The sequence below is a fragment of the Centrocercus urophasianus genome, unplaced genomic scaffold (assembly GCF_019232065.1).
Source record: "Centrocercus urophasianus isolate 14NV4802_14NV808 unplaced genomic scaffold, USGS_Curo_1.0 seq_17, whole genome shotgun sequence".
Taxonomy (NCBI): Eukaryota; Metazoa; Chordata; class Aves; order Galliformes; family Phasianidae; genus Centrocercus; species Centrocercus urophasianus.
This window is the reverse complement of record NW_024884722.1, coordinates 14,726,811-14,749,731: the sequence shown is the minus strand read 5'-3', so window position 1 is coordinate 14,749,731 and position 22,921 is coordinate 14,726,811. Positions and strand designations below refer to the sequence as shown.

At 35.1% G+C, this 22,921-nt stretch overlaps 1 protein-coding gene across 17 annotated transcripts in view; it reads right to left on the bottom strand.

The window, feature by feature from the left end:
• The window catches only part of EXOC6 (exocyst complex component 6), an 83,772-nt gene that overhangs the window by 45,209 nt on the left and 15,642 nt on the right, over positions 1–22,921 (bottom strand). For all 17 annotated transcript variants that reach the window (XR_006168648.1, XR_006168647.1, XR_006168649.1 and 14 more), the window contains exons 2-16: positions 20,287–20,458; positions 18,931–18,978; positions 18,739–18,829; positions 17,785–17,830; positions 9,909–10,113; positions 8,944–9,099; positions 7,961–8,029; positions 7,115–7,198; positions 6,975–7,021; positions 6,492–6,612; positions 5,105–5,176; positions 4,357–4,454; positions 3,154–3,259; positions 2,105–2,214; positions 1,019–1,130 (exon numbers count right to left, since the gene is read on the bottom strand). Coding sequence is in view for 11 of the 17 variants with exons in the window: in XM_042817759.1 (XP_042673693.1) it covers positions 1,019–1,130; positions 2,105–2,214; positions 3,154–3,259; positions 4,357–4,454; positions 5,105–5,176; positions 6,492–6,612; positions 6,975–7,021; positions 7,115–7,198; positions 7,961–8,029; positions 8,944–9,099; positions 9,909–10,113; positions 17,785–17,830; positions 18,739–18,829; positions 18,931–18,978; positions 20,287–20,458 (1,537 nt within the window). In the remaining 6 variants the exon portion in view is untranslated. The remainder of the gene's footprint in view (positions 1–1,018; positions 1,131–2,104; positions 2,215–3,153; positions 3,260–4,356; positions 4,455–5,104; positions 5,177–6,491; positions 6,613–6,974; positions 7,022–7,114; positions 7,199–7,960; positions 8,030–8,943; positions 9,100–9,908; positions 10,114–17,784; positions 17,831–18,738; positions 18,830–18,930; positions 18,979–20,286; positions 20,459–22,921) is intronic.

The window sequence follows — 22,921 nt, the reverse complement described above, 5'->3', positions numbered from 1 at the left end:
TACAAGAAACAAATAATTATCATAAAAAGCCTTTTTCTATTACCCACCGACACTTGAATTTTGTAAATGGGGGCTTCTTTCAGAAACCCTGTTGCTGGAAGTTTGTTGCAGTATGTCAGGTTATCAGCTATTAACTGACAACTTTCAAGTTAGCTGTCAAATACCAGTAAGGAATAACACCAGAGTTTACATACAAATGCCATTTAAAAAATGAAGATTGCAGACACTTACTCAGTGACATTAATTCAATTGTTGTTTTAGAATTAAAGAAAGGGAAAATAAAGGATAACATATTGCCAAAATCAAATCACTAGTTTGTACTACAGAAACAAGGAAACAAGAAAGCAAACATCATTGCTGCAGTTAAAATAAATAAATATCTAAATAAATACATAAATGCATAAAAACAATGCATAAAGTAGTTAGAAAATTTCAAAAATACTATTGCATCTCCCCCTAAATGGTAACGTAACTGCTCTAGATATAAATATACATGATAAAGATACAATTTACCTCTTCTTATAGGCTGGACCTTCATTCATATTCAGTTCATAAATCAGACAACACAGATAATGCATAATAACTGAAACAATGGTGTATGATTTCTGATATCCTCACTACTTGCACTCTGGCTCCAACACCTTTTAGTGATCACTAATGTAACATTTGGAGAAGTAACAACTTTACCTTTCAAACTTTTTTATGGTAACACAACTCCCTGTTTATTGTACAGGAGGCAGAAATTGTTCATTGCCATCTATCTGTCAGTAAGCATCCTTATGTAAATACACTTCCAACTAGATCCACATTGTTTTTGATAGTTTGGTTGTTTTTTCATTTATGTCACAGCCACTGACACATTTTTACACAATTATAATCTCTTTAAAATTTCAATTTTAAACACTGCTTACTTTTCTTACATAATCTCGATACTAAATTATATTCACATTTACAGGAATCATTTTAGCACTAATTTCCTTAGAAGAACACAGTTTTGGGGGCGCATTTTAAAACTTACCTCTGTTAAGCCTATATGAGGTTTCTTAATTAGGTTCTGTAAACAACTACTGAGAGTTCTTGTTAGCAGCAAATTTGTCGATTTTCTAAGCATGTCATCTATTTCTGTTGAGCTGAAATAAAAGTGCATTTTTAAAACATGACAATACTTGACAGCAAAACTCAATTTCTTCCTTACAAAGAGAACTTTTAGTGTTCAGAATTATCCATGTGCATTGAATTTCTGGTTGCTTCAAGTCATCTGTGATCTAATACACAAAACACCTCTTTCATTTACCAAATTATCCATTAACTACATTTCAACATTGAAGCAAAACCTGTTATTTTTAGATTTTGGACATGTTCATTGACACAGCAGTTAGGAAAGAATAATTTGTGTTTTGTAATGAGTTACCACGGAGGTCAACATGCACCAATTAGTACGTGTAAATTATAAACAGTAACAATTAAGAATGTGTGAAAGCGATTCATTTACATCCTTAACAGAGCAGAAGTGGGTGAGCAGCCACAAATAACTCCCAGATTTCAGACCTGCCACGTTATTTAACATAATTACAACTAAGCTTTAGAAGTTCACAGGAGAACAGAAGAATGTCAGAAAAGTTATGTTTTCCTTTAGGAAAAGGTAGGAAAGAAGAGAGGTGTTTAAAGTAATCAGGGATGCTACACAATTATTTCTGAAATGATCATTATTAAAGTATATTTTTGAAATCATACAGGCTTAACAAAAAATGAAACAATAATCCCCAGATTATTCAAATCAGTCAATACTGTTAAAAAAGCCCTAGCACTGCTTTGGTGAGTTAATTACCCAAGCTAAATTCATCTACACATTCCTGCATTCCATACGTACATGTATGCATACATACATACACACATGAAATATATATTATAGCACTGAGAATCACAGATAAAATATAAAGAATTACACATGTAACTTATGAAACAAACATAGGAAGTAAGCACCCAGGAAAACGTATTTCCAAGCTAATATAAATTGTTAGTTCACCTGGAAGTTATAGGATAGTTTATACTATAATATAGTTTATACTATAGTTTATTCACATTCACACTACTTATAGATTACCTGCGATGAAGTGATTCTGAAAACTTAAGGCTTGCATAAATGAATTCCTTAACCTGGATATATATCTGAGGCACTGACTGAGACATTGGGAGCTTCTTTGGAAAGGATTGCTGTAAAAACAAAGATAATCCTCTGATTCTAAGGAGAGATTGGTATTAAACATCGGAAAATCCCTTAACACTGCTAATATTTTCATTTATCAGAAGTTTTTCCATTTTTAACCAAATATATTTAGTGGTGTAATTGAGCTGACTTCTGTATCTGTTTAAACATCTTATAAACAAAATGTACCATAACCCCTTATTTAAATTACAATAAAGTTTGGAGTGTTTATTGTTCTCTATCAGCTATATTCCTGCTGAATCACAAAATTAAGAGTCCCTTTTCAGGACAGCAGTGGATCTTGAATAAACCAGTTTCCCTCTACACCAGTTACTCCCACTTCCTTATGTAAATTCTACCATAGGTTTGATATTACTTGATCGGTTCCATCAAAAGGAGAAGAAGGCAGAACATACTAACCACCTTCTAGGAAAGCAAATTTTAAAGAGAATGGCTGACACTATGAAAGAATATCCCACTGGGATGCCAGTACAGCAGAATTATTTACAGTCCTTTCATATCTACTTTGCCCCACATATTCAGATAATAAATAACTAACTTACAAAGTGAAATAATGAAGTTGCTATCTCTAATATATCCCTGATGATCATTACCCGTATTTCTGCAAAACTACAGCATATAACACACCATGGGTTACAAAACCCAATGGTGGCAACAAAATCTAAGCTAACTCATTAAATAAAGCCTGTATTAATTAAAATGAATTATTAATTTGTTTACAAAACACTAGGTCTCATTATTCACTCAAACATCAGAGCAAGTGATTAGAGCTTTAATTTTCATATTTATTTATGAATACATAATTACACTCTTAATCTACCTAGCTTTTCTATTTTTAATTACTTTCTAATTACAAATATAATTTCTGTTCTAACCATTCCGAATTGGACTTTGGCAAATCTTAATAACATAAAACTTTTCCTTACCTTATCAAGTTCTGAATCTTGAAAAGGAAATTTGCTTATAACTATTTTGTATTCCTCTTCATTTGCTACAGGAATAGGGCTGTAGTTATCTGCTTCAAAAATATCCCTGGCAAATTAGTTAATAAAGTGACAAAAATAAGGATATGTAATCTACTAATGGTACTTTACAATAACAAAAAATGTTAATGAACATATATTTTACTACCACATTTATATGTGCAATGACAAAATATTATGAACTGGAATCATTCTGATTTCAGAAGTCTGATTATGTTTAAATGAATTTGAAAGCAATTATTATATGGTAACTCTTCAAGCTATGTCCAATCACAGAGTAAAAAAAAGCTGCAAACATTTACTGTGCATGCCCAAAAGCACAACATAGTAAATGAACTTCAGAACAAGTCTATTCCAGAAAAAAAATCTAAGGAGATCTTTACCTACACTTTGCCTACACTAAAGCTAGATACTCAGCATCCAGCTTCAGTATCACAGCTACGTGTGTTAATGGAGATGATTCAGAGAACTTAAATAGGCAAATGTGCCCAGATTTACTAAGTACCCTCTGGACTTCTTTACTTGAAGTCTACAGAGTGTGAGAATACTAAGTGGTCTATTTAATTTTAAGATTTTCTGTAATATGATTAAACATATTTTATGGTAAACAATATCTGCACATTTACTCTACCCATCATACTCTGTATCTACAAACAGGCTTTGGAGCTCTACTCCTGGGTTAATAATTTGTTCAAAAAAAATGATTCCAAAGAACATGTGGAAACCCACTTGCATTGAAAGAACATGAAGATATATTGGCAACATCAGAAGCATGTCAGTAATATACATGTAACATCTGACTTTAAACATTAAGACAATCTAAATTAGGAACAGATTGGCAACAACCTATTGCAGTTGCCTAGGCTGATTAGGTTACTAATGAAGAAAAACAGGTGTCCTTCTCTTGGTATTTCTCCAGTGAAGTCCCAAGAGGGAGGGTTTCTTCTCATTAATTACAGAAGCAGTCCTCAATGGCTCTTCTCCTAAATATTAGTTACATGCAATGAATACATTACTTCTACCTAATCCAGACTTCATATGCAATACTGATTCAGTCAATTTTTCCAGAATTACAACTGCAACAAAATTTAAAGACAAAAAGAAAGAAATGCAATATGAAAACCACAATTATTTTGAAATACTAACCTGAACAATCCAGACCACTTTTTAAGAAGTGTTTCATTATACTGGTCTCTTATCTCAAATAAAAGATCAAAGAGTCGATTCACAGGAAAACCATAACCCTAAAGTATAAAAATGAAAAGGATGGATAATTCAAGAACTAACTTGTTCATTCTTACTACATCTTCAAGACTCTGAAGTGAGACTGATCAATCTATTCTACAAATCAGATTATACTACTTCAAATACACAAGTAGAAGATCATTTAATTACATTCTTACAAAATATTGTTTACCATGGTTTCAGCCGTCAAGCAGAAATCTCTCCCATTTATCTGTAACATTTTAACTTTATATTTATGCAAATAATCTTTTTTATCAGTCTGGTAAATGTTAAAAGAATATTTGCCAATGATATTCATTTGGTCATCCCCCTAGACAGTTAATGATAGCTGGACTGTTAATTCATGTTTAAGTTCAGAAGTAAAGCATTTACAAAAGACAAAAATGTTCACAAGGTACGAAGCTAACAGTAGCATGGATACGAATATCCTGATGCTAACTGGATCACCCAAAATACATACATTCAGTTGGTAATAGTGAAAAGGGGCTAAAGGGCATAAAGTACAGACATCTTTATTATTTAAATCTTTATTCTGTAATTTTACTCTTGACTTATATATATGACATCAGGGGGATTCAAAACATTGTACTCACCTAAAGTTCAAATTTGGCTCTATGAATTTCAGTTGAATTGCAAATATAATACCTACCTGTAAAGTATCAGCAAATACCACAATGAGATTCTTCAGTTCCAGAACAAGGTCAGGATCATTGCAATATGACTGAAAGCGAGAAATTCTGGTTTTGTTAAAATTATTCAAAATATTGGCCATATGTTTTCAAAGAACATTAGCACAGAAGGAGGGTTGAACACTCCAGCCTTACCTGTGTCCCTGACTGACTGCCTTGGTTAAAACAGCTTAGACTCACCTTCAATGCAGTGCAGTTACATTAAAGTATTTTTTTAATTTCTTATATGAAATACCACTAACATAAAAGCTCAGAAAAAAACTAAACTAAAACATGAGATAGAATAAATGTTAGTGTTGTACTGAGATTAAAAACTAGCAAATTACATTTATTTTAATGGCATATAAGCACACATCAAAATACTCTGCTAAACCAACATCACAGATTTCGACAGGACATTCTTTTGAACACTAAGCCTGGGTCTAACTAGAATTAAAAAGCATTAGTACATCTGACGTAACACTGATGTGTAAAGTTCCTGTGATAAAACTACAGTTGCAATTTGAATTCTTCCCCATTCTTTTCTACATATACATGAGTTGTAAGATATTACATGTTAAATATGTAACTGCTACTTGCAAACATCAAAAAGAGAAAGGTAAAATTCTTCAACATTTTCTGATAGCAAAAATTATGCTCAACCAGCCTGGTAAGTTCTGAAGCAACTTGCAGGCATTCTCAGCAAATAGCAATATTCCACAGGTTGCCACAGAGGAATAAGAAATATCAAGCAGCACCATTTGAGCTACAGTTGAAATGTAACTTCAGAAGATGCACTTTGAATAAACTGAAATACTCAAATGATAGAGAATTACATTCTAACATCATGAAATTTTTTCTAATATCTTTACTAGAACATAAACATACTACTACCATAGCATTGAAGAGATAGCTTGGAGGGTTTTGCTGGTAGAGTTTATTTTGGAAACACAGCATTTGGAATGATAATTAGGAACTATTTCCTGGTGGTGCTTTCAGCGCTGAACTATTCAATCTGATCTAATGAAGAGGTCAGTTGAGACTAATGAGGAAGGATTGCAATAATAACAGCAGATTAACTCTGCATATTCTAAACTGCTGGACTAAGAGAAGTTTGGAAGACCCAGTGAGTTGTAAATCAGTGGAGGATTATGCAAATAGCCCATGGCTGTGGATCACAGCCTGATACTGTCAGGAACAACAAAAGCTTGGCAGGCTCCCTCCCAAATCTGAGCAATTTTTAATCACAAGGAAAAGAAAACACCAGAGAGGTTTAATTTTTCACTTTGTCATCATCTCAGTTTTAAATACTCAGAGCTTTTAAGTAAAAGGATTTAAACTGAAGTACTGATAAATCTTCTCACTTACCGAGTGTGTTCTCAGAACAGCAATGATCTTTGAAAGGGCCATGTTCCAGAGTTCATCAGTATAAGTTCTAGTTACCAGTCCTTGGGTTACATGTAAAATATGGTCTTCTACTACAAAGAAACTAAAACAAAGCAATCCTTCAATTAAGTTTTCAGTGAAAGAGTAGAATTTGCTCTAATATTAAGAGACAAGTATAGTCAAGCCCTTCCCTATTGGAGCACTGACACTTGGGTAGATTTGGATCAGCTCTGCCCAGTATGAAGTCAAAATGAGAAAAACTTGCTTTATGCTATCTGGAGCCCAGGTTATCGGACGGTCTTTTTGGGGTACTGCAATGGTAGGATGTGAATGCTCAGATACAGCTATCAACACCCACATCATTTGTGCAGAAACTAAAGAAAGTGTTTGGACAATGGGAGAATAAAGGATGAATTAAGAATCAGTACAGTAAAACTGAAGTAAATCTCCATTTAGGAAACTTACCCTACAATTTGACTGAAGTATCTTCTATAGCCTTCTACTGTTTCATGCTTGCAGTGAAAAAGAAAATAAGTTTAGGAATAAAAATACCACTAAGTATTAGGTACAATCTAAGTCTGTGTAGAAAGTAAAGTATTGGTTACCATGCTTGATTGTGGCTGCAGAACTAGTCTCGCTTGTTTCCTTCTTTGCTTTCTGTAGTAATTTTCAAATATTTCTCCATCACCCTAAAAAAAAGACAAAAGTAGTTAAAACAAGGTCATTCTCTCAGTATTAAAAATCACTTATTAACCTAAGTGTAAAATAATCTGTTTTAAATTAAGACACATATTATGCATTTGTTTCTCACAGACTTCTTGCTGACATTAATGAAGTTTAAAATGCATAAAATATTCAGATTACATATATGTATTTAAAAGAGAAAAATATATATAGAAAAATGTTGCTCACATCTACATATTGTCATACAATATTATGCATTTGAATAAATATTTATGTTCATGCATAAGGCATGTTCTCTATTGTTCTACAGCTGAAACTCTGTGTCTTAAAATGCATCTTCAGGTTAGTCAAGAAACTGACTGCACTGCAAAGTTACAACAGCATTTCTGTGTTTATATGATACACTTGAACAATGCATGCAAGAGCTTTGCTGGAGAAAAATAAACACTGGAGAAAAATAAAAATTTATTTAATATTCACTTCTTCCCTTTGGAATTGTTAAATACAAAGACTAATGATTTGGATTTTTCTCCTATCACAGCCCTTGAAATACAACACCCTTCTATGCCTAATGATTACATTGCAAGGAATTCAAGTGACATCCTGGCCATCTCATTAGGATGACCATTCAGTAGAAACCATCTGTCCACTTGAAATCAGTGCTACACTGACTCATCTACCTGACACTTGTTCTGTATGTATTGGAGAAATAAAATAAGGGATATTCAACTCAGAAAAGATCTTTTAAAAGCCACCTTAATACATACCAAAACTGAGTAAATGTGCAAACATCTATAGACTGGAGAAAAATCCACAAGATCTTGAGCAGTTAAAACCTGTGGACAGGAAAAAGTTATAAAGCTTAAAACTCATAATCTGCTGATATATTACCAACAGAACTTGCCCACTTAATAAATACTTGATAAATTATCTTACTTTAAAGGAATTGCCTTGTGTCATCAACTTTAAAACTGCACGATTTGGTTAATAGACTGATAAATTTAAGATTAAAATGAATATGGAAATACACTGGGATTGAAGACAAAAGCAAGACCAAATTAAGGTCAGCAAAATTAACTACGTTGACAGATTTTATGGCTAAAAAAAACTGTTACTTTGGTAGAAAGTGGAAGGAGCTTGCATTAATGACTTCAAGAGCAACTGCATCAGTTCCTTTGCCAGCAACTTTAGGAAAAACCGTTCTATCACAGAAGCTCCCTCCTCTCTCTGCCTTAGAGTATTAGATTGCATTTCTGTTGCAAAAACATTCTATTCACCGTGTTTTCAGAGCACCAAATACAAGTATCTAAATATTCGCTAGTTTATTTAATCTATGGATAGTGAATATTCAGTAGCTGAAAGACTGCTAACATAAGCTAAGGTTCACAACAAAGAAGCACCCACTTTAGCAACAGAGGAATATTCCAGGGCACCACGTACAGTTTGCAGTGGGCAGGTAGTGTATTATGTAACTTGCAACTGAATTCCTGAATAATTACAAGTTGAATTCAGTTGAATAATGACATACTCTATTCAACTGAATGGCCCCAAACTTGACACTCTATTTTAGCATTAACGAAATTAATATTTTGCACTTTGTTTTCCTCCTAAAATAAAGATCTGGGCATTGTCCATTGAAGATGCTCTCTTCTTATTCCATCTATATTATTCCATCTACAGACAGCACACTGCAAGCTTTGTTCGATAAAACTGCAAAATTCACTTTAAATAAGATTTAGTAAAAGGCTACCTCTTCATCATGATCATCATCTTCTTCAAGTGTTCGCTTCAATGTCATTTCATTCTTAGAGTCCAAAATTCTGCTTCTACCCAAATGCATATTCCGACTGTAGTTTACATTATTATGCTTCTGAAGAGTGGTACTAAAGGTTTTCTGCTGTTGTGCCTGTTTTGAAAGTAGCACCAATTAAGAGGGATATAATTCAAATTTCATTATTTATAAATATATGCTATGTCATGAAAAAGAGGTGGTCGTATTGAACGCAAATCAGTGTTAATTGCAAGCTGTTTGCTCTCAGCCCACTCTGATGGTTTTGCCCTCAATTGATTTGGGATGACAAAAGAATTCAACAGCTTCTTTTTGCATAATTCTTCCCTAATCCCCAGAATGCAACAGAAAAAAATGTAAAAGTTATCTGTAATTTTCCCAATAATAACCTGCAAGCACATAATTAATACTCAAGTACAGTTATCAAAACAGAATTTGCCAGCTATTTGTTTTCTGTCTTCAATTAAGCCCCTGTGAACAGACAGCTGCAGAAGTCAAATGCATTCAGATGCACTGTATTGTCCACACTGCTGAAAGAAATGCACCAAGTTAGCATAGTATTATTTTGTGATTGGGATGCACAGGGCTGGCATAGGACAATACAACGTCCAGTAGTCTTGTTGAGAGACACACTTAAGTTTCATTTATACTCATCAGCTCTGCATTTTACAAGATTTTTTTTTCTGAAAGACAAAACAAAATTCTAAAAACTTTAGAAGAAAATGAGGCAGTCCAACAGTAAAATCAAATCAAAATTTTACTTGCTGCAGCCAAGAAAGCTACAGCATTCATTAGTAATACTCAATCTAGTAATAAAGAAATATCATAAACTATGCTAATTAACGAAGTTCTTGAAGAATATTTGAAGCTTTAGGTCAGTTTTCAGTAGGCAATGGGGCTGAAATCATCCTGGTATGTAGGCTTACCTGCTTCATTGCAGTTTCCCCAATTCTGTCAGAATGCTTTCTAATACTCTCTAAGAAATCCTTCAGATCTGACATAGAAATTTCTTTTATTTCTTCACGTAGTTTTGGAAGATTTTCTATCATTATTTGGCAAAATCGATATTGGCTAACTCTGGGAAGATACAGATTTTCTAGTTGTTCCATTGTCTTCAAAGCAGAGTAATATCTACAAAGAGATTAAATCAAATTACATAGCTTTCTTATCAAATTTAAATAAAATACATTCTTTGTTACATATATCAATATAATACAAGCAATCAATAGGCATCTAACGAAATTACTGAAATTAATATTAGTCAAATGAACAATGTGAAACAGAAGGTCATCAGTACAATGTTTATTTTGGGAAAATAAAAAACAGTGAGCTGTCAGAGTGACTCAGTCAAGTCAAGATTTTAAGTAGGCTTCTATGGTATTGGTTGTATTGATCAATAGATTCCTAATGCCACATGCAGTAGCTTGTGGAATGGAGGCAGTAAAACGGTACCAACAATCTGTTTCTAGATCAGTTTCATTGCTGGTGTTTGAATTAGTTTCATCTTTGAAATGCAAATTACCAGTCACTCAGTGTTGGAGTATATGCACCAAACAAAGAAAACAATCTTGGAAATGTGTGCCTGTACATATTTGGCTTCTTTCAACTTATGTCTACACACACATCCGTACTCACTCTCCTTTCACCACCGTAGCTGGAAAAGACATGTATAAACTTATCTCCAGCCTACTGTAAATGATGCATCTAATCTGCTGTTCTGACAAAATAAAGTATGCCGCACCAACAAAATGATTACACTGAACAAGCTTTAAGGTCAAAGAAAGAAAAAAACCAACAAAGATCAGATTATTTTCACTGTTTTTCAGTTTACTGTTAGACTATAGACTATACGTATCAGAAATATGGAAGAAACAGCCTGAGATAGAGTGTTAGAGAACAAAACACAAAGAAGTATTTCCTCTCGTGTCCATAAGATGTTGTACCATACATTAAAAGCTATTTTGTGAAAATTTTCATAAGTGACAATGAGTCTAAAAAAAATACTCCAGTTAAAAGTAAGTATAAAATATGATTCCATACTAATTTCAGAGTATTTCAAGTATTAAGAAAACAGCAAAGGTTGGTAAATGTAGGCGAAGGAGCAAAACAAGCCATATCATGGGCCATTTCAGGAAAAATGAATAAGATTTGTTTCCACCAAATAAAACAAAGACTGTGACATTGAAAATGCTACACAATCAAGATCTGAACTCTCAGTACATTACTACAAAACATTTTGAATTAATATTATAGAATTTTTTTTTTTTTTGGTACAGAAACTACATGTAATAAGTAATAATTTAACTCAAGTTCTGATGAAAAAGCATTACAAATTACTTTTGTCATATTAACAAAGGTATCACAAACTCAAAACCACGGGATGAAAAATCTAGTAAAATATCTCAGGTTCTTGTTCTGATTTCTAAATCACTGCTGCAAAAATGTCTGGGAGATGTACTGCTATTACAAAAATGCAACATAGATGACAACCAAATGAAAACGTCCTTTCCAAAAAATGTTAAACTAAAGGAACAATCAGATTTACAACTATGTCATACATAGCACAACACCCATTGAATCAGTAACCTGTCATCTTATTTCTTCAATAAGAATACTAAATAAATGCAATTTTGAGAACACAGATCTTCCAAATACTGACATCAACCCTATCTTTTACTACAGTTCCTTTCTGGTCTTCAGTTTCAGTTCTCTTTTACAGGTGTTCTGGGCCAATACTTATTAAAACTATTTATTGACTTTAGGCCTGTACGACGTAAGTAAAGTTTTGATGCTTCCAACTGATTTGGGGGAAAATTTACAGATGGAATTTGGTTCTCCTATGCTTCCTCTTTAGTGGAGAGATGAGCACCACAAGGAGCTCTGAATCATGCCCATTCGTGGAATCAATAGCTCTCTCTATATCATTTTCAAGCGTCACATCAGCTTCTGACTGTGAAAATTCATTGAAAAAAATTAAGCAAAATAGAAGTGTACTAATTTTGAAATAGACAACTAAACTAAAAAGGCAATACCTTTTTCCATGAGCCATGATCATCAAAACTGTGATGACAACATTTTAAAGAGATGTGCAGGAAAGAGGATAACTGTGAATAGTACAGCAATTATTTGTAGATGTAATTACACAGTATTCTCACCAGCCATTCAGTCTGGGAGGCTTAGAAAAATGCCTGTTTTTTTTGTTGTTGGGTTGTTTTGTTTTTTTTTTTTGTTTTTTGGTCTATCGTAACAGATTAAGGTGAATCAATGAATGGGAAAAAGATAAACCTATATGAGACTGTCAACTTCCTGTTCAGTTCCAAATCTTTCCACAAATACAGGGCAAAATCCTTATCCCGTTTTTAGCTTTTCATATTACAGCCTTGGCTCTTTCTCTTTCTTGAATTCCTACACAATCAGAAATGCAAAATCACTGAATTATTTTGAAAATGGGAAACAGAGCATGTGCAAAGTCTCTTGAAAATGTTCAAGAAAAACTGTAAGTGTCCTTTTCAGTTCTGGTGCTTCTTACTATTACTCTGTAGGTATAGCAGGCAAACATGTTCCAACTGAAATAAAATTCAAGCTGATGGTTCTCTTCTGTCAACAAGAAATAGCAAATTGGTAACAACTCAGTTGCAACTTAATGTTCTATTCTGAAATAAAAGCATTTCTTAATTATTATTATTATTTTTTTAAGATTTTCTCAATAAAAGTATTTCTAAACTAAGCTAGCAATTCAGCATAGCCAGAGTATGGGAAAAGCCTTCTCTTTTATTCCAGAACACAACTGCTTTCAGAAGACTGCAAATAAAGAGGTTTCAAGTGTAAATTAGCAGCTTTTGTTTATTATATACTTGGTTTATATACAATATACATAAGGCAATAGGAATGTTGCAGATAAGAAAGGGTCTGGGGGGGTTTGTGTGCGTGGTTTTGTGTTTTGTTGTTGTTTTTTTTTTAACTCGCAAATGACCAAGGGGCCCACATGGTGAGACTTCTGGGAAATAAAACCGTAACAGCATCAGAATTGTATAAAAGGTTTGTATTTAAATTATACAGATCAGCTTATCAGAACACTATTGGTTCATCTGGAAGGTTTTTGACTGCTGTTTCTAAGATGAGAATTAACATAATCCATTTAAAATCCATTCTAGAGTCCCTTACTAATTATATATATATATGGAGCTCAGGACCTTGCCCTTTTAACATCTGTTCTGATAAAGCACTGAAATCTTATTAATTTGAAGGTCACCTGTAAGTCAGGATTTAAGCAAAAAAAAAAAATTGGCATATAATTTCAAGCAATGATGTAGTTGTATATTTTGCTTTAAAAACATTCCACAGACTTAATTCAATGTTTTGAATTAAGTTTTGACAATAATATTATTATATCATATATTATCTATCATACGAATGTGAAGATTGCCTATATGAACAATTTAAGGAATTATTTCTGTTATTTCTGTCATACAAATATACCAGTCCCTTGTCTATTCTTCTGGCATAATCTTTTAAGAAAACATTCTCCAATGTAGATTTTATATTATAAGCTCAGAAACTGAAAACAGAAATCTGAAACACCAGTAGAGTTCATAAGATAAAAGATTGTACAGAACTGATTCATCTTGTCATCAAGACCAGAATACTGTAGGACAGATTGACCTATACTAACACGTTCTCTATAAAAGAGGAAACTTCTAAAGCCAGCATGAAGCAGGGCAGGAAAAAATAAGCAAACAAAATCAGAAGATTAATATTAGTGTTTTGTATGATCCAAAGAAAAAGAAAAAAATTATAACTTTGAATTATTACCAGTGCACATAAAGCAAGTTATATTTTAAATGACAGAGAACTTCTAAGATTTATCATGGAAATTCATTTGAAGGCAGTTGAAAGAAATACTGTAACTTACTTAACAAAGCTCCAGGTTAAACTAGAGAAATAAAGCTGTACAGGACAGGAGCAACTCAAATGCCATGAATTTTATTAAGCAGAAAGCATTTACATGCACGATAACATAAAGAAATGCATATTTATGTACTAAAATTCCCTGCTAGATTTAAAAAAAACAAAAAAAAAAAAACAAAAAAAAAAAAAAAAAAAAAAAAAAAAAACCAAAAAAAAAACCCTTGAAATTCTCATTTAAATTTTAAGGAAAGAAACTTAATTTACAAAGAAAAAAAAATGTTTTCTGACTTCTGTGCTTCCCTCTCAGACAAATACCATATATCCCTGCTTATTACATTTCCACTGAGTAAATATTAAACACTTTCTGTTCCCTATCAAAACAAGACAAATTTGAGGGAGTTCAAACAGAATTTTTCAATAATACTGTGAAAGAGTCAAATTCACACAGATGCTGAAGAGAAATTGCAAATGAAAACAAATCATCGCACAAACAATTTTTTTACTTACAGTTGCCTTTACAATTCAACAGTTTCTCTATGTTTTGTTTGTTTGTTTGTTTTGTGTGAAAGAAGACCTGCAAAGCCATCAATTTCAATAATTCCCAATTAGACTGTTGATCTACAGTCTCCTGAAGAAGCTGGGATATTTCTACAGATACATATAACCAAACCCAAATACAGTAGCCATGCCAAGAGAGCTGCATGAAGCATGGTGATCTTATCTCTGACTTAAAACTAAAGATGCACAAAGTACTGCCGAAATACATAATAATCTCAACAGGTCTTTAGGAGAGCAGTGGAGAAACTAGGCCTCTCCCTTGTGCTTCCTCATCTAAGACTTTAAACCCTTCATAAATCTTTCCAGCCAATTGTGTCTGTTTAGAGCAGATTCGTCAATTATTTTCTCTCACAACTATAGTTCTTGTCAACTTGTGTTATGCATGGCTCAGGAAACAGATAAATAGGATACAGAGCCTTTCACCTCTAGGTCATCAGTTCAAACATAACCCATGTTGGCAGAGACCAAAAGTTTCTACCAATCGATAGCTTTTTGGACTCCTCAGTAGATCTTCTTTCTGTCTCCATAAAATAGAATATATGCCAGATGCCAAACCCCACATTATCTTATTAATCTGGCTGTCTTTGAGAAAACAGAATCCTAATCTTTACCATAAAATAACTACCCCCAGAAGTGTAGAGCATCCATGCTTTCTTGTTCACTTTCTTAAACATAAGAAACGTTAGTTTTATTCACAGCGAAAGATTTAAAGACAGTGGAATAACGAAGTTATTACTAAAAGGCTGCAAAACAAAACAAACACAAACAAAAAGAGATTTATTTATTTATTTTTAAATAAGTACAAATGAAAGCTTAGCTGCATTAACAAACCTCACTGAAGGTTTATGAGAAAAACGATCTTTGTGCAAAATAAACTCTCCCACCATTTCGTTTTGACAGGTGTTATAAATGCTCATATCCCCAGTTGTTCCAAGAAAGCATCACAGCAAAGATTAAGAAGGTCAGTTTTTAAATTCTTTGTACTTGCACATATCAGCTATGAGGGGTGTTCTGGATGTCCTTGCCACTGCAGAATCACTTAATGATAAAGACCAAAATGCATTCATCCTCTGGACTTGTTGCTTGGTAAGCCACAGGTAAATTACCATTTGAACTAATCGCAAGTGCCGTGAAATATCCACTTCTAGCTAATATTATAGGAATTGTAAGTCACAGGCCAAGTAGTAAGTGTAGTATAACTAATGAAAGAGATACTTGAGCTGTAGCAGTAGCCTGCAGCAGAACCTAAACTTTCTGTATTTTGTGTGACTTCAAGGTATGGTACATCAAAGCTACAGCATCTCCCCTTTCCCTTAGATCTTTTTATGGTATGACAATGACACGTCTAAACCCTTCAATTCAGTACACCATCACTTGACTTGTAACATTTAAGATTTCCTGTCTGGCAAGCAACTCCTTCCATGGGAAAATTATCAGATCTATACCTCCTAAAGAATGGAAATTTAGATTGAAAGAGTACTGATAATTTTTTCAAAAATCCCATGAACCAACAGTAGACTACAAACCTATTAGTGAACATGGAGTCAAAGCACTAAGAGCCATCTGCTATTTTATCTCACCAGGTGATCTTTCATGATGATGTTAGGAACTATAACATCTCTTACTGGCCAGAATGTTATTTGCCTTGTCTGACAGAAGAAGGGAATGGTAGAATGTAGACTCTCATCCCAGCATTTCCACATCAACAATATGCAAAATGTAGCAGATTCTGCAGACCAGGAAGGAAGTGGGAAGTGGTGCAGCTCAGACAGCATACTCTGCACTACAATCTCTGAGCAGAGTAGCTGGGACACTGGACTGTTTACATATTTCTTCTCAGGTGCTCCAAGAACACTGCTACAGCACACTGCCAGCTACATTAAACTACTGCCGTGTCAGTGTCCTGTTCAGAGGAAGCAGTGTAGAGCAGTCAAGTTGATGAGATCTACCAAACTGGTTCCCATCAGCAAGCTCTGATTGTAATGCAAAAGCACAGGTTCAAATTTTTGTTGAAGCACTGATATTTCTGCAAAAGCCTCCCAGATAGCACATGTACACAAGTACCATGTAGCACACCCACTAGTGCAGAAGATACAACACATTTGCTGCAGCTCTGCTTGATCAGCAGTGTATGGTATACCTGATGTGTTTTGGACATGTCTGCACCCAGGCTTTAGAGCTGATTTGCTCTTGCATGGCAGCTGTTGTTTAGGGTTTTCAGATGTCCAGCTTTATGTCAAGAGGTGTTGGATATTCATATAATAGAAATCCAGATATGAGAAATGCAGACATAAAGTCAAAAAGCAATTTTATATTGTTGTCTAGAATATACACATCTGACTGTGCACAGACAGTTCCAAATGGAGAAAGTTAGGTCCAGACAGACTTAGTGGGAGCTTCCTGCAGTGGTGCCAGGCACACAGATACATGATGACAGCGATCACAAGTACAGCAGGGAAGAGAAAGAGCAATCAGTGTCGGAGGCTGCATGAAAAGCAGCTGCGGGTAAGGTGGACGCGATCCTGTATAAAGCAGGAAGAAGAAAGTTGTGGCGCTGCTGAGGTGGGTGTGCATAAGATACACAATGCTGCAGCAGCAGCCCCTGGGGGACAGGGACAGCAGAGCAGCCTCAGAGAGAACTGGGAACGCTGGGGCTGCAGCAACAGTGAGTGGCTCCCTCAGAAGACGAAAAGTGAAGAAACAACAGAGGAAGAAAGTACCTATTAAAGAACATTATTCTAGAATTCTATTTTTCAAAATGTTTGTTGTTTTTTTTACCCTTAAGACAGTCGAAAAGACACAACACTTTTTCTCCATGTCCTTCCCATAGTCTCACATACACAAAAGATCTGTGTAAATATATCAGACAAGTCTGAAGAAACATATATGGAGTGAAATGTCCTTTTCCCTTGGTTTATAAATTTGATTCAAATATATTATGACAGACTAAGCAGATATTAATGTATTATGTAAAGATCTCTATTCCCTAAGGGTCTTGTTATCACATCTTAAATTGTCTCAAATATTTTTTTTTTAAAAAAAGCAAACCTAAAACCCATTTTGCTTCATGTTTTATAATCATATTGTCACTGCATTTAATGCTATTCAACTAACCATTATTTTCCATAGCAATCAGTAAGCTTTTAGAAGTTCTTATATCTAGTACACTATTTGTTCACTTGTAATGGAATGGCATTCTTGAAACAGACCAGGTATTATGAAGAATGTAAGTCTATATGATAGGACTTTTACATTTATTTGTCTGCACCAGTTTTTGATAATCTATCAGTTTATTTACAGAAGGCTTATTTTGCTAATACAAATAAATTCACTCACCTTTTCACTTTCATCTGTTCTTTTAGTTTGCTGTACATTTCCAGCACTGCATAAAAACAAGCAGATTAACCCATGCATCTTATTGTGGTTTTAGTTAATAAGAAAGGAAATATAACTGAAAAGAACAAAATAAGCCATGAAAAAGGGTATGCTAAATTTGTCTAATTCATTTCCTTCTACAATGGTAATGTGATAAAACTACGAAGAAAAAAGATTCTAGAATGCAGGTAAGAGAAAGAAAAAGGAACTGACCTCATAATAGCTTTTAAAAGAAAAAAATACCTAAGATTAAACAGAACAGTAGACAATATTTCAAGCTTATTCACTTACCACTACTTTATCTATTTCACAAGTCTACGATCTGTTACCACTAAATGACAACAGTACCCTCTACTGTAATCAGAATAAGTCAGCAAGAATTTACAAAAAAAATTCTCAAATCCGCAGTACCATATCCTCAAGTCCTACAAGCAGAAAATCCTTATAGAGCTGAGTGCAATCCCACAATATCACTTTTCCGAAATGTTATTTGGAGCCTTTATGCTTTATAATAAAAGACTGCAATGAACTGGAACTGAAACAAAGTACAATGTCCAAACAGAAAAATTCGTAACTTTTGAAGAATTCAAATAGTTTAAAAAAATAAGGAACAAATTTATTTTTTAGCAAATTAAAAGTATGACTACAATTAAAAGTACATGTAGATACTTCATTTGCATTATTTATATCTTTCACAATGTTTTTCAAAAAGTGGCAAAATTACCCAATGTCAAATACTGTAAAGTCACAGAATCTATATGTGGACACCTTTCTAAAACATCACAATCCTTTTGCTACACTGTTTTTTACAGGGCCACTACTTAAAAAATAAAATTCTTTTGTATTTTAGCCACCATGACTTACTTTTTTGTTACTATTATTATTTGCAACCATCTTTAGCCATCTGCCACTCACCTGGAAGACACAACTGTAGTTTTTCCACAACTGTTGTAATATTCCTTTGCTGAACTCTACATCGGATGATTTCCTCTGTTTGGGCTATCACCTTGGAGGTTTTTTAACAGAAAATTACAATTAAATTATGCAAACACATTTGATTTGCTACAAATATTCATAATGCCCATATAGGAAGCACCATTTTCTCACCTCTTTCCCAGCATCCTGAAGCCTTCGGTTGGTATCAGTAACTTGGACCTTAAAAATAATTTCACCTTTGTTAGACAAATATGCATATATTGCCCTGATGTGACTGCTCACCCTTGTAATCAGATCATGCTTCATGAGAAACTTGGAACAAAGAAATGCAAATTCAAATTAACTCTACAGCTTGAACTTGAACTTTTGATCGCAAAGGGCTTTCGTTAACTTCAATTACTTATGACAGTTCTTTCTAACAGATTCTGTGGCAAACTTCTCAAATTTACTTGGGATTTTTGAACTTTCCTTGTTTCTGCAGGTCTGTCAAACAATTCAAATCATTGACCCAATTGACCACTGGTCCCTTTTTGATAACCTCAATGAGCTCTATGGGCCATTCATTGTCTGTAAGAAATGGTGATTGCATTTTATGGTAATTAAACATTCATACTTTGCTGAATGCAAACACTGGGTGGTTGATTAACATCAAACGTGGAAATCTCCAAACCACAGCAACATTTTAATGCTGCAGGTGCAGGCAAAGCTCGACCTCAGATTTTCCCACATAGTAAGTGACTCATTAGGTCATCATAATAAGGAAGCACATTCTAGTTTATTAAAAATCTCATTAATTTCTGAACAAAGATGCTCAATGACCTCATTGACGCTGTATTTGGTCTCTTGTTATCTGAATATCCTTTATATAATGCTCTTCTAATCATAACCTCTGATGAACTATACTCTTTCTGTCTGGTGTGCATATTTTGCTCTCAAAAGTGTAAAGAGAGCTAAAAGGGACGGATCTCATAATTCACTATAATGCATTCTCATTTGTGAGTAAATCTTAGTTCTCGTTTCTAAAGAAAACTAATAACTCCACCTACTCTCCTACTCATTTACAATGTAAATAGAACATATTTTTCAGGGATAATTGCAGTCATCTTACTAAAATCTAATCAAAATTTGAAACTTTCTAAGGTCCGACATGTAAACACGTGATTAGAAAAAGCAGACCTACATAAGAAATTATGGTTTTGCCAATACTTTGCTACTTGTTGCCATGTGAGAAAGCCTCTAGAAACCACAAAACTGTTTTGCTACCATTTTCTGAAAGTGCATGAGAAAATGAGAATTAGACCTAATAAAATATTTAACTTTAAAATAAATGCATTACTGCCTCAGAAAAAAACAGTATTCATCATAAATCCTACAAATTCCACTTTTAAAAAGGTTTCAAATAACAGAATGTTTGTGATAGGTCATGAAAACTCTATTTCTTCAATAGAAAAGTTGAGTCCCTCCTTTTTTTTTTTTTTTTTTAATTCAAAGGCAATAATAGAAAACCCTGACAAACTAGCTCCTTACCTTTAATTTTTCTGCATCAGCTCTAACTTTAAGAAGTTCTGTGATAGCATCCACAAAGCCCTGATGGTGAAAATTGCACATCTTCTCTATCTCCCTGTCATGGTTACGTATGCAGGCATCTAGTTTTTCCATAAACCTCTGATGTGCATTTGGTTGGTCATCATATACAGACCTGTTAAATACAAATAAGAAAGTCAAAGTTTACTTCCTCCCCATCACTTAAATGCAGTACGCGAGAATCTTTATTGAAATCTCTCTTAGAAAAAAAAGTAAAAGCATGCAAGCTTGATGTTATGGTACCATTATTTGTGATGCACTCCACCAAAATCAGCATTAAAACAAAGAGGTAGTACAAAACTGAAAACTGAACCCAGCCCTTACGGCATTAATCCAGGTGCTTAACCAGTTACATCATGGTTGACCTGAGACTCACTGGTCTGTTGTTTATGCCCTAATGCTCAAACACAGATACAAAAGATTGTTTCTCTGACCACCTCAAATGGCATGGATCTCTTTTCTAACAAATTCCACTTTTCCCTAAATATAAGAAAGTGCAAACGTACAAATCTAACACTTCTAAGAGCAGAGTTATCCAACTGCATCCATGTCAGATGCCCCCAGCCAAAACATCCAGAGCAGTTGCCAGAGCCAGGCCTGTCTGCTCTCGGAGCAGCCTCTGTACCACCCTCCTACAGCACCCCAAACATGCCCAAGGGCAAAGAGAGAGATAGAGAGAACTGCATGGGAAATCAAAGGTACAAAGTCTCTCTGGACAGGGAGCATTCAATAATTAAATAAAAAACAGGAGCGTGAAAATCTTGAAATTGAGTTTTTTTAGCCTCTAATCTCCTCCATTATTACAAAGATTTCTCCATAAATCTGTAAGGCAAAGCTGTTTAAAAATAAATACATTGAAATCAGAAGACAGAGGAAAAGGAGGCTGAAGTTCCAATGGAGTTGATGCTGTCTGTATCAGACTTTGGTCTGAAGTTTAAGAGCCAGAGAACAGTGAGCCAAAGCCCCCAGAACTGCTGAGCAGAGGGAAAGACATCCAGGCCTGGAGCTCCAGATATGGAAAGGCTACAGAGTGTTGGAGCAGGTCCAGAAGAGGGCCACAAAGATGGCCAGAGGGCTGGAGCACCTCTCCTACGAAGAAAGGTTGAGGGAGTTAGATTTGTTTAGCTTGGAGAAGGGAAGGCTTGGAGGGCTTCTTGTAGCCTTCCAGTACTTGAGGGGAGTTTACAGATAGGAGAGACTGACTTATTACAGTCTGATATTGATAAGACAAGTAGAATGGCTATCAAGTAAAAGAGGAGAGGTTTTGGTTAGACGTTAGAAAGACATTTTTTACTCAGAGGATGGTGAGGTGCTGGCACAGGCTGCCCAGAGAAGCTGTGAACACCCCATCCCTGGAGGCACAAAATCTGGGTCAGATGGGGTGCTGGGCAGTTTGATCTGGAGTGTGGCACCCAACCCATGGCACAGGGGTTGGAACTGTGTGATCCTTAAGGTCCCCTCCAACCTAAGCCATTCTGTGATTCTATGATCTACAATTCTATGAAAGCACATTCTTTTCTACCTTCTCACAGAAGTTTGACTTCCCACAGTCTTCAAGATCCTCTGTTCTAAACAGACAGCTGAGTTCTGCCAGTCTGGGTCATCAGTGCCTGCTCAACAACACTATGGCAGAGTGCCTGGTAAGAACCTGACTTTTCACAGAAGATTAAAACACTCCTAACTACATTCTTGATGCTTTTTTAGTTCCTTTTGACCTTGGGAAATATACTGAGAGAAGGAATTGAAACTGGAGAAGTAAGAAAGGCAACAAGCTGTCCCCCACAGCAAAGAAAGAAAGCCAGTTCCTGAGAGCCTGCTTGCTTACAAATATTCTCTTAGAATAAAATCCACACAGTAGAATATTCCTGCTTGCCTGATGAATCAATCCCTGAAAGCCATGGATTATCCTCCTTTGCTTATGATAGGAAAATAAGGGTAACGTGCTGAAAGGTGGGCTCCTTCCTCCTAAGTGCACCAGAGGAAAATGCACAGCTGCTGACCTGTGAAATGGTTCACAAAGGGGAAAATGCCCCTGACCCTTTCTGCCACTGCAGTGTGATAAGACAGCTGGAAGGAGCACAGTGTGACAAGCAGGCAATCTCCCCCTGTGGTGCCTGGCAGGCTGCCTGCAAGAGACACCTCGCATGCCCAGAGCAGCTGGGCCATGAGGACTGTGGTTGGAGATGAGGAGTGACCCCAGCTGCCAGCAGGAACACTCACACCAAGGGCAAGCACTGGTCAGAGTGGGAAGCAGAACTGGCTGTGGTAATGAAAAGTGCCAGATGTATTCCTATTAAGTGAGCTCATTGGGCAAGTTGTTGGCATCAGGAAATGACGGGAGACATGTAGGCTGTATCACTTATACCTTTAGAAGAATGGAGAAGGGATGAGAGAAAGGTGTGACAACTGATGTTGAGTGCTCTGAAACACCACAAGCTAGTTGTATGCGCATTGCTAGAAGAAAAGGTCAGAGGTGCTGAAACCTGCAGGGTGGGCACAGAGGGACACCCACCTGCCCCAGAGTGCCATTTCTGGAGCAGAAATAAAGAGTGAAAGGACTACAGGCACCCGACTGAGC